This window comes from Mustela erminea, chromosome 6 (assembly GCF_009829155.1).
Source record: "Mustela erminea isolate mMusErm1 chromosome 6, mMusErm1.Pri, whole genome shotgun sequence".
In the NCBI taxonomy this organism is placed as follows: Eukaryota; Metazoa; Chordata; class Mammalia; order Carnivora; family Mustelidae; genus Mustela; species Mustela erminea.
In genome coordinates this window covers 107,294,444-107,309,456 of record NC_045619.1, presented here as the reverse complement: position 1 = coordinate 107,309,456, position 15,013 = coordinate 107,294,444, and the positions used below count along the sequence as shown (strand labels likewise).

General features: G+C 46.1%; 1 protein-coding gene across 1 annotated transcript in view; it reads left to right on the top strand.

Annotated features, from left to right (window-relative positions):
- Positions 1-15,013, top strand: part of CACNA2D4 (calcium voltage-gated channel auxiliary subunit alpha2delta 4) — a 112,378-nt gene that overhangs the window by 59,295 nt on the left and 38,070 nt on the right. Inside the window, exons 24-26 of the mRNA XM_032349227.1 lie at positions 6,522-6,617; positions 8,727-8,854; positions 12,640-12,720. Of these exons, the coding sequence (XP_032205118.1) occupies positions 6,522-6,617; positions 8,727-8,854; positions 12,640-12,720 (305 nt within the window). The remainder of the gene's footprint in view (positions 1-6,521; positions 6,618-8,726; positions 8,855-12,639; positions 12,721-15,013) is intronic.

Sequence of the window (15,013 nt, the reverse complement as noted above, 5' to 3'; positions counted from 1 at the left end):
GTTTGAGCCCCATGTTGGGTGTAGAGATTACTTAAAAATAAAAATCTTCAAAAAAAATTTGACCTAAGCCTGAAAGTCAACATCTGAATGGGGCTAGAGCCTCTCTCAGCTAAAGATAGGACTAAGACAGGCCCTACCCCTACTACTGCTTAACAAGGTCAGAAGGTATCAGTCAGGGCAGCCAGACAAGAGAATGCACATAGAAGCAGTGAGAAGTGGAAAAGGTAAAGTAAATTATCTCTGTTTAAGAAGGTCATAATATTATATATCTGGAAGCTCCAAAAGAATTTATAGGAAAACTACCATGAACACTAAGAGAATTTAGTGAAGTAGCAGGATATAATATGAACATTCAAAAATTAAGATCCTTTATCTATGCAAACAAAAAACTAGATTTAAAAATGTCATGTGAAAATATTCAAGAGGGCAAAAAATAAAATGTAATGAAACTCCTAGGTATAAACAATAAAATATGTCCTAAAATGTACACAAGAAGAATTATAATATACTCCTGGAAGACATAAAAGTTGTCTTGAACAAATGAGGAGATATTCAGTGTCTTGGGGTAGGAAGAACCAGCATCACAAAGACATTAATCCTCTGTAAGTCAATTTATAAATTTAATGTAATCCCAATAAAAATATCATCAGTATTTTTCTGGATCCAGATAAATGGATTATAACATTTACTTGAAAGAATAGTCAAAAAATCTCTGAAAAAGAAAAGCAACAAAGCAAGTTTAGTCCTACCAACATATTAAAACATATGGCAAAAATCTCTGTAATTTAGAAAGTATAGTATTAACACACGAATAGAAAGGCAAACAAGAGGACAGAATACAAAATCCAGAAATTCTTCTAAATGCATATGGAAAGACATGTCAGACCAGGGGAAAATGAACTCTTTAGTACGTGGTTTGAGAGCCATATGGAGAATGATAAAATTGTATTATTCCCTTACACCATACACCTGGATAAAGTCCAAATGACTCAGAGATTTAAATGTAAAAAAAAAAAAAAAATGAAACCATATAAGTACTGAAAAAAAAAAAATGAGCCAATTGCTCTAAAATCTAGGAATTAGGAAACCTTTCCCAACGATGACTCAAAATTCAGAAGCAATAAAAGAATGACTGACAAATTTAACAGCATAAAAATATTTATTTGGCAAAAATAAAAACATGAGCAAAGTGAAAACAGAAATGACAAACCAGAAAAATGTTTGCAACTTATATAACAAATAAAAGCTTACTATCCCTACATTATCGAAGAAACTTCAAAAATACAGAAGTAAAAAACCCAATCACTTTGAAGGAAAAAGGACCAGAAATATGGACAGTTCAGAGAATACATACAAATAGTCCTTAAATATATTTCTAGTTCATAATAAAAGGAGTGTAAATTAAAACTGTACCAAATTTTTAATTAAATTAAATTAAAATTAAATTAAAACTGTCACTCATCAGATTGATAACATCTAAGTTTGTTGCCAGTCAGGCTGGCAAGGCTGTGGGGAATCAGGCTTGTGTATATTGTCAGTGGGTATACAAAATGTTTCAAAGCCTATGGAGGACAGTTTGATAATATCTAATAAATTACATACCCATTTACACTCTGACTCAGCAATACCATTCTAGGAAAGTATCCTTAAGATATACTACGAAAAATAGGAAAAGTTACATACATGAGCTTTTTGTTAGAGCTCCATTTATAATAGTGAAAGATAGAAATAACCTAAAGCCATCAGTAGGAGCCTCCTTAAATAAATCATATAATTGAATACTATGTAACTGTAAAAAAGGACAAATCTACATACTGCAGTGAAATGGTCTTACCAATGGAGAAAAGTATATGTAATACCCCCACTATTTATTTAAAAAGAGGAGAAGCAAATATATTTTCATAGTTACTTACACATATATAAGCATAGATGCATGTATATGTATACATATGTGCACCTATCTTTTTTAATGAAACAATAAACAAGAAAACAAAAAAGATTACTTTATGCAGAGTGAAAGAACAGGGACAGAGACAGAGACAGAGACAGGCTTATGAACATGCTTTATTTTACATATTTGACTTTGGAACCATGTAAATGCTTTATATCATTATAAAACAAGATTAGATTTTCTTAAATAAGCTCTAAAAATTTGAAGGCAAATGAAACAAATAAACATAGTTATGTATCAAGCTCATGACATAACAATGTAAATCCTTTCAAAGGACTTGAAAACACAGAACCATAAACAACAAACAAATAAAATCTTAAACCGTGTTCAGTAACCACATTGCTAGAAATAATATTGGCACAATTATTCTCAAACTATATAGATGAATAGAGCAAATAGTATTATGTTAATGTCATTAGGAGCCAAGGTTTTCAGCAAATGAAAAAAGAGATGCAAATGTTTTAGATCAAAGAAATTAAGATGTGCTGCTGAATATGAATTGGAAATATCAATGAATTTGTGATGTGTTTTCCCTGAAGAACAAGAAGGCCCTGTCCATGGAGAAGACCAACCTCAGTGAGCACCCCAGCTCTGGACTGTGGACTTTCAATGTGCATATTAATAAGTCCTCATTAAAATGAGTCAGCAACCCTTGGAGAAATGTCTGATTTCAGGACAAGGGCAGAACTGTAAAACATGAGCCAGGAGCATCTTGTCATATCCAGAAGAAGTTACTAAAGACTATCACTACATTGTGCTAGAGGGACCCCAGAATCAAACTGAAGTGGCTTTCACTGGTCAAAGGGGGGACAATTAGAGTAACAAAAGTATGATAACTTCAGTGGATTAAAACATGTTTAATGTGTTTAAATCCTGTGTTCATAATGGTACTGAAGAGGGGGAAAAAAAGCTTTTTAGTCATCTTCAGAAGATGTTAAGAAACAAACTCATTATTCTAAAAACTGGTGAACAAACAGAGATTCAATTATTTATCCTGGCTCTCCTATACCAAGTTTGCATCTCAGGATAGCCAAATATTGATGAGGAGAAGTTTATCTTTATTCAAGTATTTCAGATACAAATACAATAAGGAAGAAATTAAGGAATATCCCTATTTGGCCACCTCTAGTCAATCCGACAGTATGTGCCTCATGACCAAGAACACACTGCCTATAATAACTCAAACCTCTATCAAGCCAGTAGGGCTAACTGCTAGCTTGTAAGAAATACAGGGGACAAGAGAGCATGCTGATTAACACCACAACATCGTGATCTGCTAAACCCAGAATGCAGAAACATTACGGAACAAATGACCTACTTCAGCGAATAAATTGCAAGGGAAAGAGAAGGGACAGAGAGAGGAGACAGAAAGGCTGAAAGTGACTAAAGATGACTGCTACTAGGTGTGGGTTCCTTCTGGGGATGATGAAAATGTTCTAAAATTGACTGGTGATGGCCACACAACTCTGTAAACATACTCAAAACCATTCAATTATACATTTTAAATGGATGAACTGTATGGCAAGTGGATTATAGTTCAATAAATATAAATTTCTATTATCTAGATCTAGATAGATGAGAGAGAGAGAGAGGAAAGAAAAGAGACACATGAACTTGTGGACCCTAGTCAGATTCTAATTCAAATAAGCTAAAAAAAGGATTTTGGATTCCTGGATTATCTGATGCAACTAAGGAATGGAGGGGTGGGTTTGGGTGTGATAATGGCAAGAATAAAGGATTTTTTTATTCCTTATATTTTAATGATAGAAATTAACATATTCACCAATGAAATGATATCTGAGATTTGCTTCAACATAATCTAGTTGAGAGGCTGAGGGATGCTGTAGATGAAACAAGACCGGCACGGACTGGTGAGTGCTGCTGCTGACCGATGGGTACAGGAATCTCATTAGACTATTCCCTACTACTTTTGAATAAAGAATTGCATCCGAGGTGCCTGGGTGGTGCAGTTGGGTAAGTGTCCAACTCTTGGTTTTGGCTCAGGTGGTGATCTCAGCGTTGTGAGATTGAGTCCTGCATCCGGTTCTGTGCTCAGTGCAGTTTGCTTAAGACTCTCCTGCTCATTCTCTGTCTCTCTCTCTCTCTCAAATATATTTTTTTAATTGCCTCAGGAAACTTTTTAGAGAAAGTCATTAGGTCCCAACCCCAGAAATTCTTATTTCTACAACATCAGAGGGGGGCAGGCAGGCCCTGTCTGCATTTCCAGATCCGTTCCTCTGTGGTTTTCCAGACTGTAGATCAAGTGCTTTAATCCAGCTCCAGGTGTCATCAGTTGAATGTCACATAGTACAGCCTTCTTCACAGAATCCCAGTAGGGAATCCCCAATACCCACACAGCTGAGCCTTGATTAAAAAAAAAAAAAAAACAATACTTCCCCTTGGCAATGCTTTGGGCATTGCCTACCTTCTACACTCACTAAAACACTGATCTAGGTACTGCGAGAAATTGGGTAATAACCTGTAGCAAATTGGGTGAGGGGTAGAATATTAATAAAGTTAGAAATAATTAAATAAAAACCACACATAACAAGCCCACAGCTGATGTCATATGCTATGGTGAAAACAATGAAAAGGTGAACATTCTTCCTCTAAGATCAGGAACAAAGTAAGGATGTCTGTTCTCACCACTGTTATTCCACATAATAGTGGAAGTCCTAGCCACAGCAATTAAGCAAGAAAAAGAATAAAATGAAAAGGCTACCTACAAAATGGGAGAAGATATTTGCAAATCATATCTAATAAGAAGCTAATATCCAAAATATGTTAAAAACAAACAAACAAAAAACCTCACAGAACTCAAGGGCAACAAAACGATCTGATTTTTTTAAAAGGGCAGAAGAGCTGAAAAGACATTTTTAGCTTTTAGAGGAAACCTACAAATGCCCAACAGATGCATGAAAAAGTTCTCAGCAACAGTAATCACCAGGGAAACACAAACCAAAAACTCAGCGAGGCATCACCTCACGTGTTAGAATGTTACCCAAAAGACAAGAGACAGCAAGTATTGGTGAGGATGTGGAGAAAAGGGAACCCTGTGCACTGTTGGTGGGAATGTGAATTGGTCACTATGAATAATAGTTTGGAGCTTCCTCAAAAAGTTCAAAAGAGAACTACCATATGGTCCAACGATCTCATTTCTCATTATTTATCCACAGGAAATGAAACCATTATCTTAAAGAGATATTTACACACCTGTGTTCATTGCAGCATGATTTACAATAGCCAAGATATGGAAACAACATGTCATCAATGGAGGAATGGACAAAGAGGATGTCATATAGATATATAGATATAATAGAGAATGTAATATATTATATATATATATGCAATGAAATATTATTCAGCCACGAGGAAGGAAATCCTGCCGTTTGTGACAACCTAGATGAGCCTGGAGGGCATTATGCTAAGAGAGACAAGCCAGACAGGGAAAGACAAGTACTACATGGCATCACCTATATGTAGAATCTAGAAAAGAAGAAAATTTTTAAAAGTCAAACTCATAGAAACAGAGAGAGGAGAGTGATCGCTGTGGGCTGCTGGGAGAAGACAGGTCAGCACAGTCTTTCAGCTACAAGAGGAAGAAGACTTGAAGGTCTAATAAAACGTGGTGACTGTAATTGATAACATTGTATTATATAATTGAAATTAGCTGTGAGTATAACTTAAATATTCTCAACCTCCAAAAAAAGATAAATACCTCATATAATGGACGTGTTATTTAACTAGATGGGAGGAACCCTTTCACAGTGTACACATATATCAAATAATCATAATGAACACTTAAAAATCTTACAATTTTATGTCAATTTTATCTCAAAAAACCTGAAGTCTTTAAAAAGAAGAAGAAGGAGGAGGGGGGAGGAGGAGGGGGAGGAGAAGAAGAAGTAGTAGTAGTGATGCCTCCCACACTGGTGCCATCATCGTGGAAATATGGCTTTGGGACCATGAGAAATATTAGTTACACTCCAGCTAGCTAATGGATTTTCTTTCTCCAATACTGCTGGCGAGGTTATAAAGTCCACTGGGTTCACATGGGTGGGTGAAGACCGTGTCTGCTCCTCCTCCTTTTCCATTTTAAAAATAAGGTAAACATGTGAAAACGGTTTTAAAACCGTGAAGTGTCCTGTGTCAGTCATAAAAAGTTCCTATTCCTGAGGTCACAAAACAACATCTCTTTTCCTGAATTCCTCCTGTCTTTCAGAGCCAACTCCCCTAAAACCTGCATGGACAAATTAGGAGCCAAAAAAAAAAAAAAAGACAGAAAGGCAGAGGCCCAGGGAACACATTAACAAGGGGAGGTGCTGCCCAGGGGAGCCGGGTCTACCAGATATAATAAAATGAGGCTCACAGTGGATGGCAGTGTATGTGTGTCTGTGTGTGTGTGTAACCCTCTGAGCATCCATTCTGCCTGCCCCCCGACCCCCTCCCCAAGAAGATCAAGCCAGGCACTAGCAGAGACCTGCAGGTCTTCCCCAGCCTCGCAGTGCCCCCTTTCCTAGACCTGTTGCTGTACTGCCTGGTAATGACATCTGCTCCGTCTGCCTCACAGTGAGTCCGAGCAAGTGGTGGACATGGCCTTCCTGGGCACCCGCGCCGGCCTCCTCAGAAGCACCTTGTTTGTGGGCTCCGAGAAGGTCTCAGACAAGTAAGTCATGCTGGGCACCCCGGGAGAGGGATCCCTCCAGCGTGTTCCTGCGGCATGTGGGCAGGCAGACTCTCAGAGGCCAGGAGAGCACAGAGTGTGGAAGGTGATGGTTTGTAGATTAAAAGAGTCAGAAAAGTAACTCTTCATCAGGGTTATACGCATCCTGGAGTTGTCCCCGGGAGAGGAGGGACAATGGCCCAGTCAGGCAAGAAAGTGGCTGGGACACTAATGTTAGAAGGGTTAATCACTTCCACAAGAGGAAACCCAGAAGTTGTTTTCCCCCTTGGGACAGTCTGTATGTGACAAGCAAAATCATTTATCTGTGTCCCCTCCTTTACTGACAACTTACATATCTCCTAAGCCAGCAATTCTCAACTGAGGGGGATTTTCCCCCAACCCCACCCCAGGGACATTTGTCAATGTGTGCAGACATTTTTTGTTGTCACAGCTCGGGGACGGGGGTTTGCTGTGAGCATCTAGTGGGCTGAGACCAGGGATGGTGTTACCACAACCATTGTGTGGCCCAAAATGTCAATAGTGTTGAATCTGAGAGACCCTGCTCCCAGCAAAGCCTGGATTCTGGGAGACCAGCTGGCCGGGTGTCCTCCCCACCAAGTACTGCAGCAAAGGGAAAATAGGAGCCAGAGAAGGAGGCCAGGTGGGGGTTGGGAGAGCAGAGCAACCAGCCTCTTGCAAACCAGGAGACTCAAATCGTCAGAAGTCAGCAGGTCTTTGGAAGAGAATGGCCAAGGGAGCACCCCGCGGTCCTTGCCTCTCACCTACTCCCTGCTCCTCTCACTGAATCCAAGCACACCCAGCCATCTAGGAGCTTCTTCCAGGACTCTGACAGAACCACACTTGCTAAAAAGCTAAGGCGTTCTAGGAGAACAAATCAAGTTGCTTTTCCCTCTCCCCATATCCCCTTACTCCCAGTGAGGTGAAGAGAAGAGAGCCCTCTGCCTCTCTAGCCCTTACCATGGTCCACTTAGAGATACAGCAAATAACTCAGTGGACCAAATCTGGTGGTAAATTTTAGATTCACCGAAAGGCCTTGAACAGCATGGGGAACTGACCTCCCCACAGTCACTACCCAGCTGGCCCCCCACTCATACCTCCTCCTCCCCTTAAATTTCCACCCCCACTCAGAAAATTGCATACCCATGTCATTGTCTGGCCAAAGTTGGACAGGGTGAACCACACCGGGCAGTATGAAGGGGGTAAAGCGTCCTTGGCAGTCCCCTGCACCCTCTGAAAGGCTTCGAAGAATGGAAGAGAGAAATCTTAATAAAGAGAGACCCTCCTGGGTCACAAAAGCAGCCACCATGAATGGCCACCCAGGGGCCACACAACTCCAGAGGGCTCACTTCACCTAGACCATGGCATGACTGGCGAGCTCAGGAACTGTGCAACAAGGCAGGTAGCTTCTGGAATACGTAAGTGGACCACTCTTAAAAATCAAACTTCAATTAACCACCTTGTGGGTTATCCACAGTGTCTTTTTTTAATCCACAAACCAGCTTCTCCCTGCCTCCCACTCTGCTTCTGGACCAGCACTCCCTTCTGCTGGCTGCTGTGTGTTCAGGCAATGCAAAACCATAATTAGCAAGGTAAAGCTGCTCAAGAAAAAGATAACTCATCATACATTCTAAACCCTAGAGGCAATGACTTTTGAAGTAACCATTTGGGGGGAATTTATGCCCTTCTATTAGTGCAGTGATAGAATTCACCATGCAATTTCCCCATTCAGACATGCCAATTAGCCAGACAGAAAGAAATTAGGGTATATCCAAAAGAAACACACCCTGCAGGCAAAGGAGTTTTTATTTAACCAAAAAAGTCCCCTTTCACAATACAGGCGCTCTACCTCTTCTAGCTACTAACATGCCATCAGGTGCAACAACATTTGAATCTGGAAAAGGCAGGAATTGCTGGGGAACATCATCTGGGGTAGAATCAGTGTAGTGGCCAATATTTTCTACCTGCAACTCTACTAAAGCAGAGATGAATCTCTCTTCTTGGCCCAGCCACGATGACCCTGTGTGGAAAAAAGAGAAAGGGACAAGCGTGTTCCCAGATCTGTGGGGAGGTACCGACTCTTTGTCTTTGCAGAAAGTTCCTGACTCCTGAGGATGAGGCCAGTGTGTTCACTCTGGACGGCTTCCCCCTGTGGTACCGCCAGGCCGCGGAGCAGCCTGTGGGCAGCTTTGTGTTCAATCTCCGATCGGCAGAGGGAGCAGGTAATCCGCAGCCCTGTGCTCTGGGACGGAGCTGGGACTAGGGCGTGCCTCCTCCCGCTGCTCTTGGTGGGGAACAGAAGCAGATGTGGAACAGAATGTCGACGCCTCTGGGTTCCCTCCCAGCCCTCCCTCCTGACACGTTAGTGCCTTGAGAAAGCTCGCTCATGTTTCACCACACTATTGATCTCTGCCCTGAATATAGGACAGATCATTTTATCCCCTAGCCAGCAACCAAAGTTAAAAATCCAGCATGGCACAAAGGAAAGAGATTTGCCCCAAAAGTCAAAGAGCTGGATTCCAGCCCAGATTCCAAGTGGGAGCGTATTGGAAGAGTTGATCTTTAAGATTTTTCTGTTTCTAAATATCTGAGTATCTTTGAAAGCTCCCCAGATGAAAGTAACAGACTTCCTTCCATCAGGGGACCACTGTACTTACCAGGTTCACTGCCCCATCGCACTACTTCCCAGAAAAAGCAGCCTGGTCTCCACTCCCTTATGGTCTCCCAGGAGCTGCAATATTGAGCCCCATCTTCTCCTCAGGACCTCCCAGTAATAAAGGGTGCCCCCTGGCTGTGCGAGAGGGGGGCCTTGAGGGGGAGGAAGCAGGGCAGCCAAATTCGGACCAAGCCACCAAATCCTTACTAGTCCAAGGCCCAGGAAGGGTTTCTGAGCTGCCGGCACCCAACTCCAACCCCCAGCCCCCACTCTGAAAAACAGCCCCCATAAAGAAAAATTAAGTGACTCTAACAGAGTACAAAAAAATTGCGAAATGTTTAGAACAGAAAGGGACTTGGAGGATGCATAGCTTCACCCTCTTAATTTACACTTGAATAGACTACGCCCCAGAGAGGTGGAGGGACACATCCCAGGGCCTAAGAGTTTGCAGCATAACGGGCCGTCCACTGGGGGGAACTGACCCCAGCACAGTGGGACGAGAGGGCCTAGGAATACCTGAGCGCAGGACAGAGTGAGCAGAGGTGGTGGGGGTGGGGAGAGGAGAGGGAGAGGAAGAGGAGAAGGAGGAGGGGGGAGAGAGGAAAGAGGGGGAAGGAGAGGATGGGGGGGGCGGGGGAGAAGAGGAGAAGGAGGAGAAGGAAGGGAGGGGGAGCGGAGAACCCCAGCTGGGAGTCTGCTGGAATGGAGAGTGTACTTCCGCTCCACCATGCCCTTCCACCGAAACCCTCCAGCCACCACTTTCACCAAAACCATCCTCCAACTTCCTGATGGAGAAGTGCCCTGAACTGACAGCTGGAGGAGATCCGGACTCCCAGGGGCTTTTCTTGGGGCTGCAGGCAGCAAGGAGGAGGTCCCCCTCTATGCCCTCTTGATGCCTTCTTCACCTTGTGCCTAAGCCCACATCTCCATCCTATGCCTGTTCCCCCCACCAAATGCATCGCAAATGTGCTTTACAAAACATTCCAGAGCCTACAACTCATACAATCTCCACAACCCTGTAAGCGTAGTTACTATTTCTCTTCTTATACAGGAAAAGTCTGAGGCTCGGAGAGGTTCTGTGACTTGCCCAGGAACACATAGCTATGGGACCACAGAGCCGGGCCAAACCCAAGTTCTGCCCACCAAAGCCCAGGCTCTTTTCCTGCCCTAAGTGTGACGCAGGAAGGGGAAGAGGAAGTGAATGCTGTTTGTCCCAGTGAAAGCCCACAAAGAAGGCTTCCAAAGCCAAGGTGATGGGCTCCTTGCCTCATAGTCCCCCAGAGCCAGAAAGTGGCAGCTCTTTCTTCATGTCACCTTCTAAAGTGGCATCAAAGGGCTCCCACCTACAGGGTCCTGGGGAGGTTCTCTGGGGTGTAGCCCCGTCCCCTGCCCCCAGCCCATGATGAGGGCTGCCTCCTACCTGCATTGTCACTGGGCCCATGCCTGAAGGCTGCTGGGGTTGCTTTTTGTGGCGGTGAGGTAGGAGGGCGGTGGGTGGGGAACTAAGCCGCAAGGAGAAGAGAGGGAAGCTGGCAACCCGAAAGGGGGGACGGTCGAGTAGGGAGGCAGGCGCTTGCTCTCTTTTCACACCCTCGCTTGCTGCTTTAGCTCCTGCCTGTGCCTGAAGACACGTGGGCACCTCTGCACACTCCCCTTCTCCCCCAAGGAAGGAAACAACAGCAGCTTCATTTTAATGGGGTCGGGTACCCTGAAGAGGCAGAGGAGCCGCCTCCAGGGTGAATGGAGGCTTCCCTCTGCCTCTCCAGGCTGACTCTGTTGCCTTTTGCCTGGGGCCTGGTGGGCTGAGTCCTGCCCACGAGGAACTGTCTTTTGCAACCAGCGCCTGAGAAATCTGCCAGCACGGAGCCCAGGTGCCTCAGGCCTGTCCCTCCTGCCTCCAGACATTTCTAGAAGCAAGGGGAAGAAGCTGACTTCTGTGTTTATTGAGGCTTTGTCATGGCAGATTCCTAGAATCAAGGATAATACTCCATATTGTAAGTTTCTAGAATCAGGGTAATTATGGATTTCTGTGAGGTATTGGATTATAGCAAGGTATGAGGAACGATCTTAGCAAAATAGATACAAGAAAGCATAATTTAAGTTCCAAGACAACAGACCATCTCCACATAAGCTTCTCATGACCTATTTGTTTCAAGCAACATTTGATATAAAGACCTTCCCACAAGACAGTACTTGATAAAAATTTTGCCCCTTTGTTGGGAATTTTAGTTATGGAACTTGGCCTGTAGATAAGAATGCTTTCAAAGGGGATGCCTGGGGGCTTAGCCTGTTAAGCATCTGCCTTTGGCTCAGGTCATGATCCCAGGGTCCTGGGATGGAATCCTGCATTGGGACTCAGCAGGGAGCTTCTTTCTCCCTCTGCCCCTCCCTTCCCACTTGTGCCCCCACCCCCTGCAAATAAATAAATAAAAATAAAATCTTAAAAACAACAAAAGGAATGCTTTGAAAAGTGAAGCCTTGTCCCTAGACTGATTAAGATTAAAAAGCCCAAGGTCACACACTAGCCCAGACCACCACTGAGCCAGAAATCTCTGTTTTCATGTCGAGCCAACACAGCCACCTAAATTCTGTCCCTATGGTGGCCTGATTCTCCTAAAAGAGGGGGTGCAGAGCAGCTCAAAGCAAGCCCCTTGCCCTTGAAGAGGCTGGCAGTGTCCCAGAAGTGCAGTCACCATCTGTAACACCTGTGAAAGGCATGGCTTGAGAACAGGGTGGGGGTGGCAGGCCGGCCCCTAGCCACCAGGATGTACAGAGTGCCCTGCCAGCCTTCTGTGTCTGCGCAGCCCTGGCTCTGGGCCTCTAGGGGGCTGTCAGTGTCACCCTGACTCATGTGACTGGTGAAGGACAGGCCAGGATCAGCCACCACGAGTCCTGGAATGCAGCCTATCCTTCTGCTAGGAAGAATCATTTGACCCAGCGCAAGTCTTCTGGATGGAACATTCGCGGAGAGGACGGGTCACAGCAGGGTCCCTGAGCTCAAGGGAGGCAGACAGTTGCTGCCCCAAGACAGAGCAAACCCACAGTGTTCAAGTGACATGGACACGCTGCATTTTCCAGGCCTTCGGGGGCCCTGATGTGTTTATCTGGCAGGTTCAGATCTGCGTGAGGACGGGGCAGTACCTGACACGCGGGGGCGATCCGCAAAGTCCAGTGGGGGACAGTTGCAGATCCACCGCAGCAGGGGTGTCGCCAACACCCCCCACCCCCACTTACTCCAGAAATGCCCTCTTCTGGGGTTCACAGTGTGCTCTCAGCTTCCCCACCCACTAAGCAACCCCTGGCTCTTCCCCAGGCACTGAGAAAGTGACTTGGCAATTTTTGTTTCCCCAGAAAGTCCAGGCCAGCCCATGATAGTGACAGCCAGCACAGCTGTGGCCGTGACCGTGGACAGGAAGACAGCCATCGCTGCAGGTAGGAGCTGCCCTCTGCGCCACGGTGGTCAGGGGCACTGTGAGTCAAGGTCAGGAATAGCACAGAGAAATAGCAGGAGGGCCCTGCCTGTGGCTGGCAAGGGCCGCAGCCCTCCAGCCGGAGGTTTTCCCAGCCGAATGGTGTGACTGCGGGAGAAAGGAGCCTTCCCAAGCCATGTCGTTTATAAAACCGTAAGTCTTGAGATCCAAAAGAATTTATGAAGTCAGTCAGATGAAGCTCAGACAGTTTAAGAGATTTGCTCCAGGTCACCCGGGACAGAGACTACAACCGGGACCTCTGCTTCCCTCTCCCGTCACCCCAGGTGTAGAACACCACTGAGCACAGAGGCGGCCCTGTGACTCAGACCGTAAGGATGAGCCGGGGACACGTGTTCAGTGTGTGCAGGGCACCACAGAGACCACATCCTGCGCTCACATCATCCGGCCCTCAGGGCCAAATGGGTACTTTGGGCTCCGTTTTACAGATAAGGTAACCAAGATAAAAATTCTTTGCCCGAAGTCACACAACTAATAATGAATGAAGCTAGAATTTGAGCTCAGGTGGCCTTTCTTTAAGTTCCAGCTTCCTACCCAGTGTTGCCACTGGCCTCAAACGTGATGAGAGCGCCCAGTGACCCTCCCAAGCTGCCCAGACTCGGTGGTTTCTTAGTGCCTGAAAGAGTTCTTTGCACCCAAGCCTCCTCGCCGGAGTGCAGTCAGGCCTGCCTGGTGAAGTCCTCCTTAGCCGGGCTTCAGTCCCCTTGTCTCGGCCCCAGCTGGGTTCTGCAAAGCTGTGCAGTTCAGTGGGCACTCACGCTTCGGCCGTCACAGGTCCCGTCCGGCTTCCCTGGGGGCCCCGAGCCGCATGGAAGGACTCTCCAGCTGGGGAGCAGAGGTGAGCCTTGTCCCCTCAGTCTGGGTTCAGGGCAAAGGAGGTAGGAGGAGCAGGCTGGGGTCCAGCTGAGAACCTCAACCCTGACTTTCCACCAGAGAAAACACCTGCTCCACGGGCGCCTTCAGGAGGCACTGCTCCAGCATTCAGGAGGCGACTTGTGCCATCTCAGCTGCCTTTTGAAACTTCGGCCATAGTGGGCTAACTCCAGACTCATTGCTAGGCCAAAACTGGACCCAAACTTGTCTCCCTCGAGCCTGTTCGCCGGTCCCATCCAAGTGCCTCTGTCCTGCTCCCTCCGTGCTGTGGACTCTCTCAGCAACCTCTCCCTCCCCCGCACCGCATACCTGAGAGTCTAGGAACCAGAGGGGACGCGGGGTCAGGCACTGGCTGCGCTCTCCGGCACTCTCCAATTATTTGATATCATTTTTAACTCAGAGCTGAATTAGAGCCTCCAGGGGTTGCCATAGAAACCGTGATCTGGTGCCTCTGGTTTAACTCACTGCAGACAATGGCTCTGAGGCTCTGGGGTGTGTGGATACGATAGGAAAAGAGTGAGGTACTAGAGACCTTATGCTTCAGCTTCTGTGTGTATAGAAGGTGGGGCGGGGTATCTCCTTTTGTAATTTCCCCTCCGTGGACTATGGCTCAACATCCTTGATACTGGAGCTAGATGGGCCTATATCTCAAAGCAAGAGAGGTGGCTGGTATGCTGTCCTGGCAGCTTCATCCCTTGGAAGCAGGGGGCACTGTGTGCATTGGGGGCTCCTGGACTGAGCGAGCCCTGGTGGCTAAAAAGGGAGCTGCAGGGGTGAGGTTGTGCACTGAGCAAGGGGAGAAGGCAGGAGAAGGGCACTCGGCCCAGCTACAGGGGTCAGCTACATGCCAGATGTGTGTGTCATGCTACGGGTTCCTCCAGAATGGCAGCTGAATAGGGAGGGGTCCTTTTAAGCTCTAAGCAGATGATTTACCAACAGTTTATGCAGAATTTCTAGGACTCTAACTTCTTGACCAGGATCCATTTTCAATTTCCCATACCCTGCAGACCTAGTTGGGGAGTACTGCCCAACATAGTGATGGTGGCAGCATAACCTGCAAGTGTGTTCCTCTAGTACGTGGCGTGCGATACACTTGTGCCCCTGTCCTGAGCCCTTCAGTGCAGAGCCTCCTCTCTGGGGGTCCACGAGCGCTCCTCTCCTCAGGGTCTGCCTCCGTGCAATTGGACCTGGACATCCACACTCAGAACAGTGACGTGGACGACACACCTATGCCTTACCCAGGCCTGTGCCGGGCTGCTGAGGGACCCTGGTCCCTGCTTCTGCAGTAGGGCCTGGGGAAGACTCTCAGGTCCGCTATGCCTGTTAGGGCGGCACTCCACAGTTTCTCACCACCTCTGAAAGGC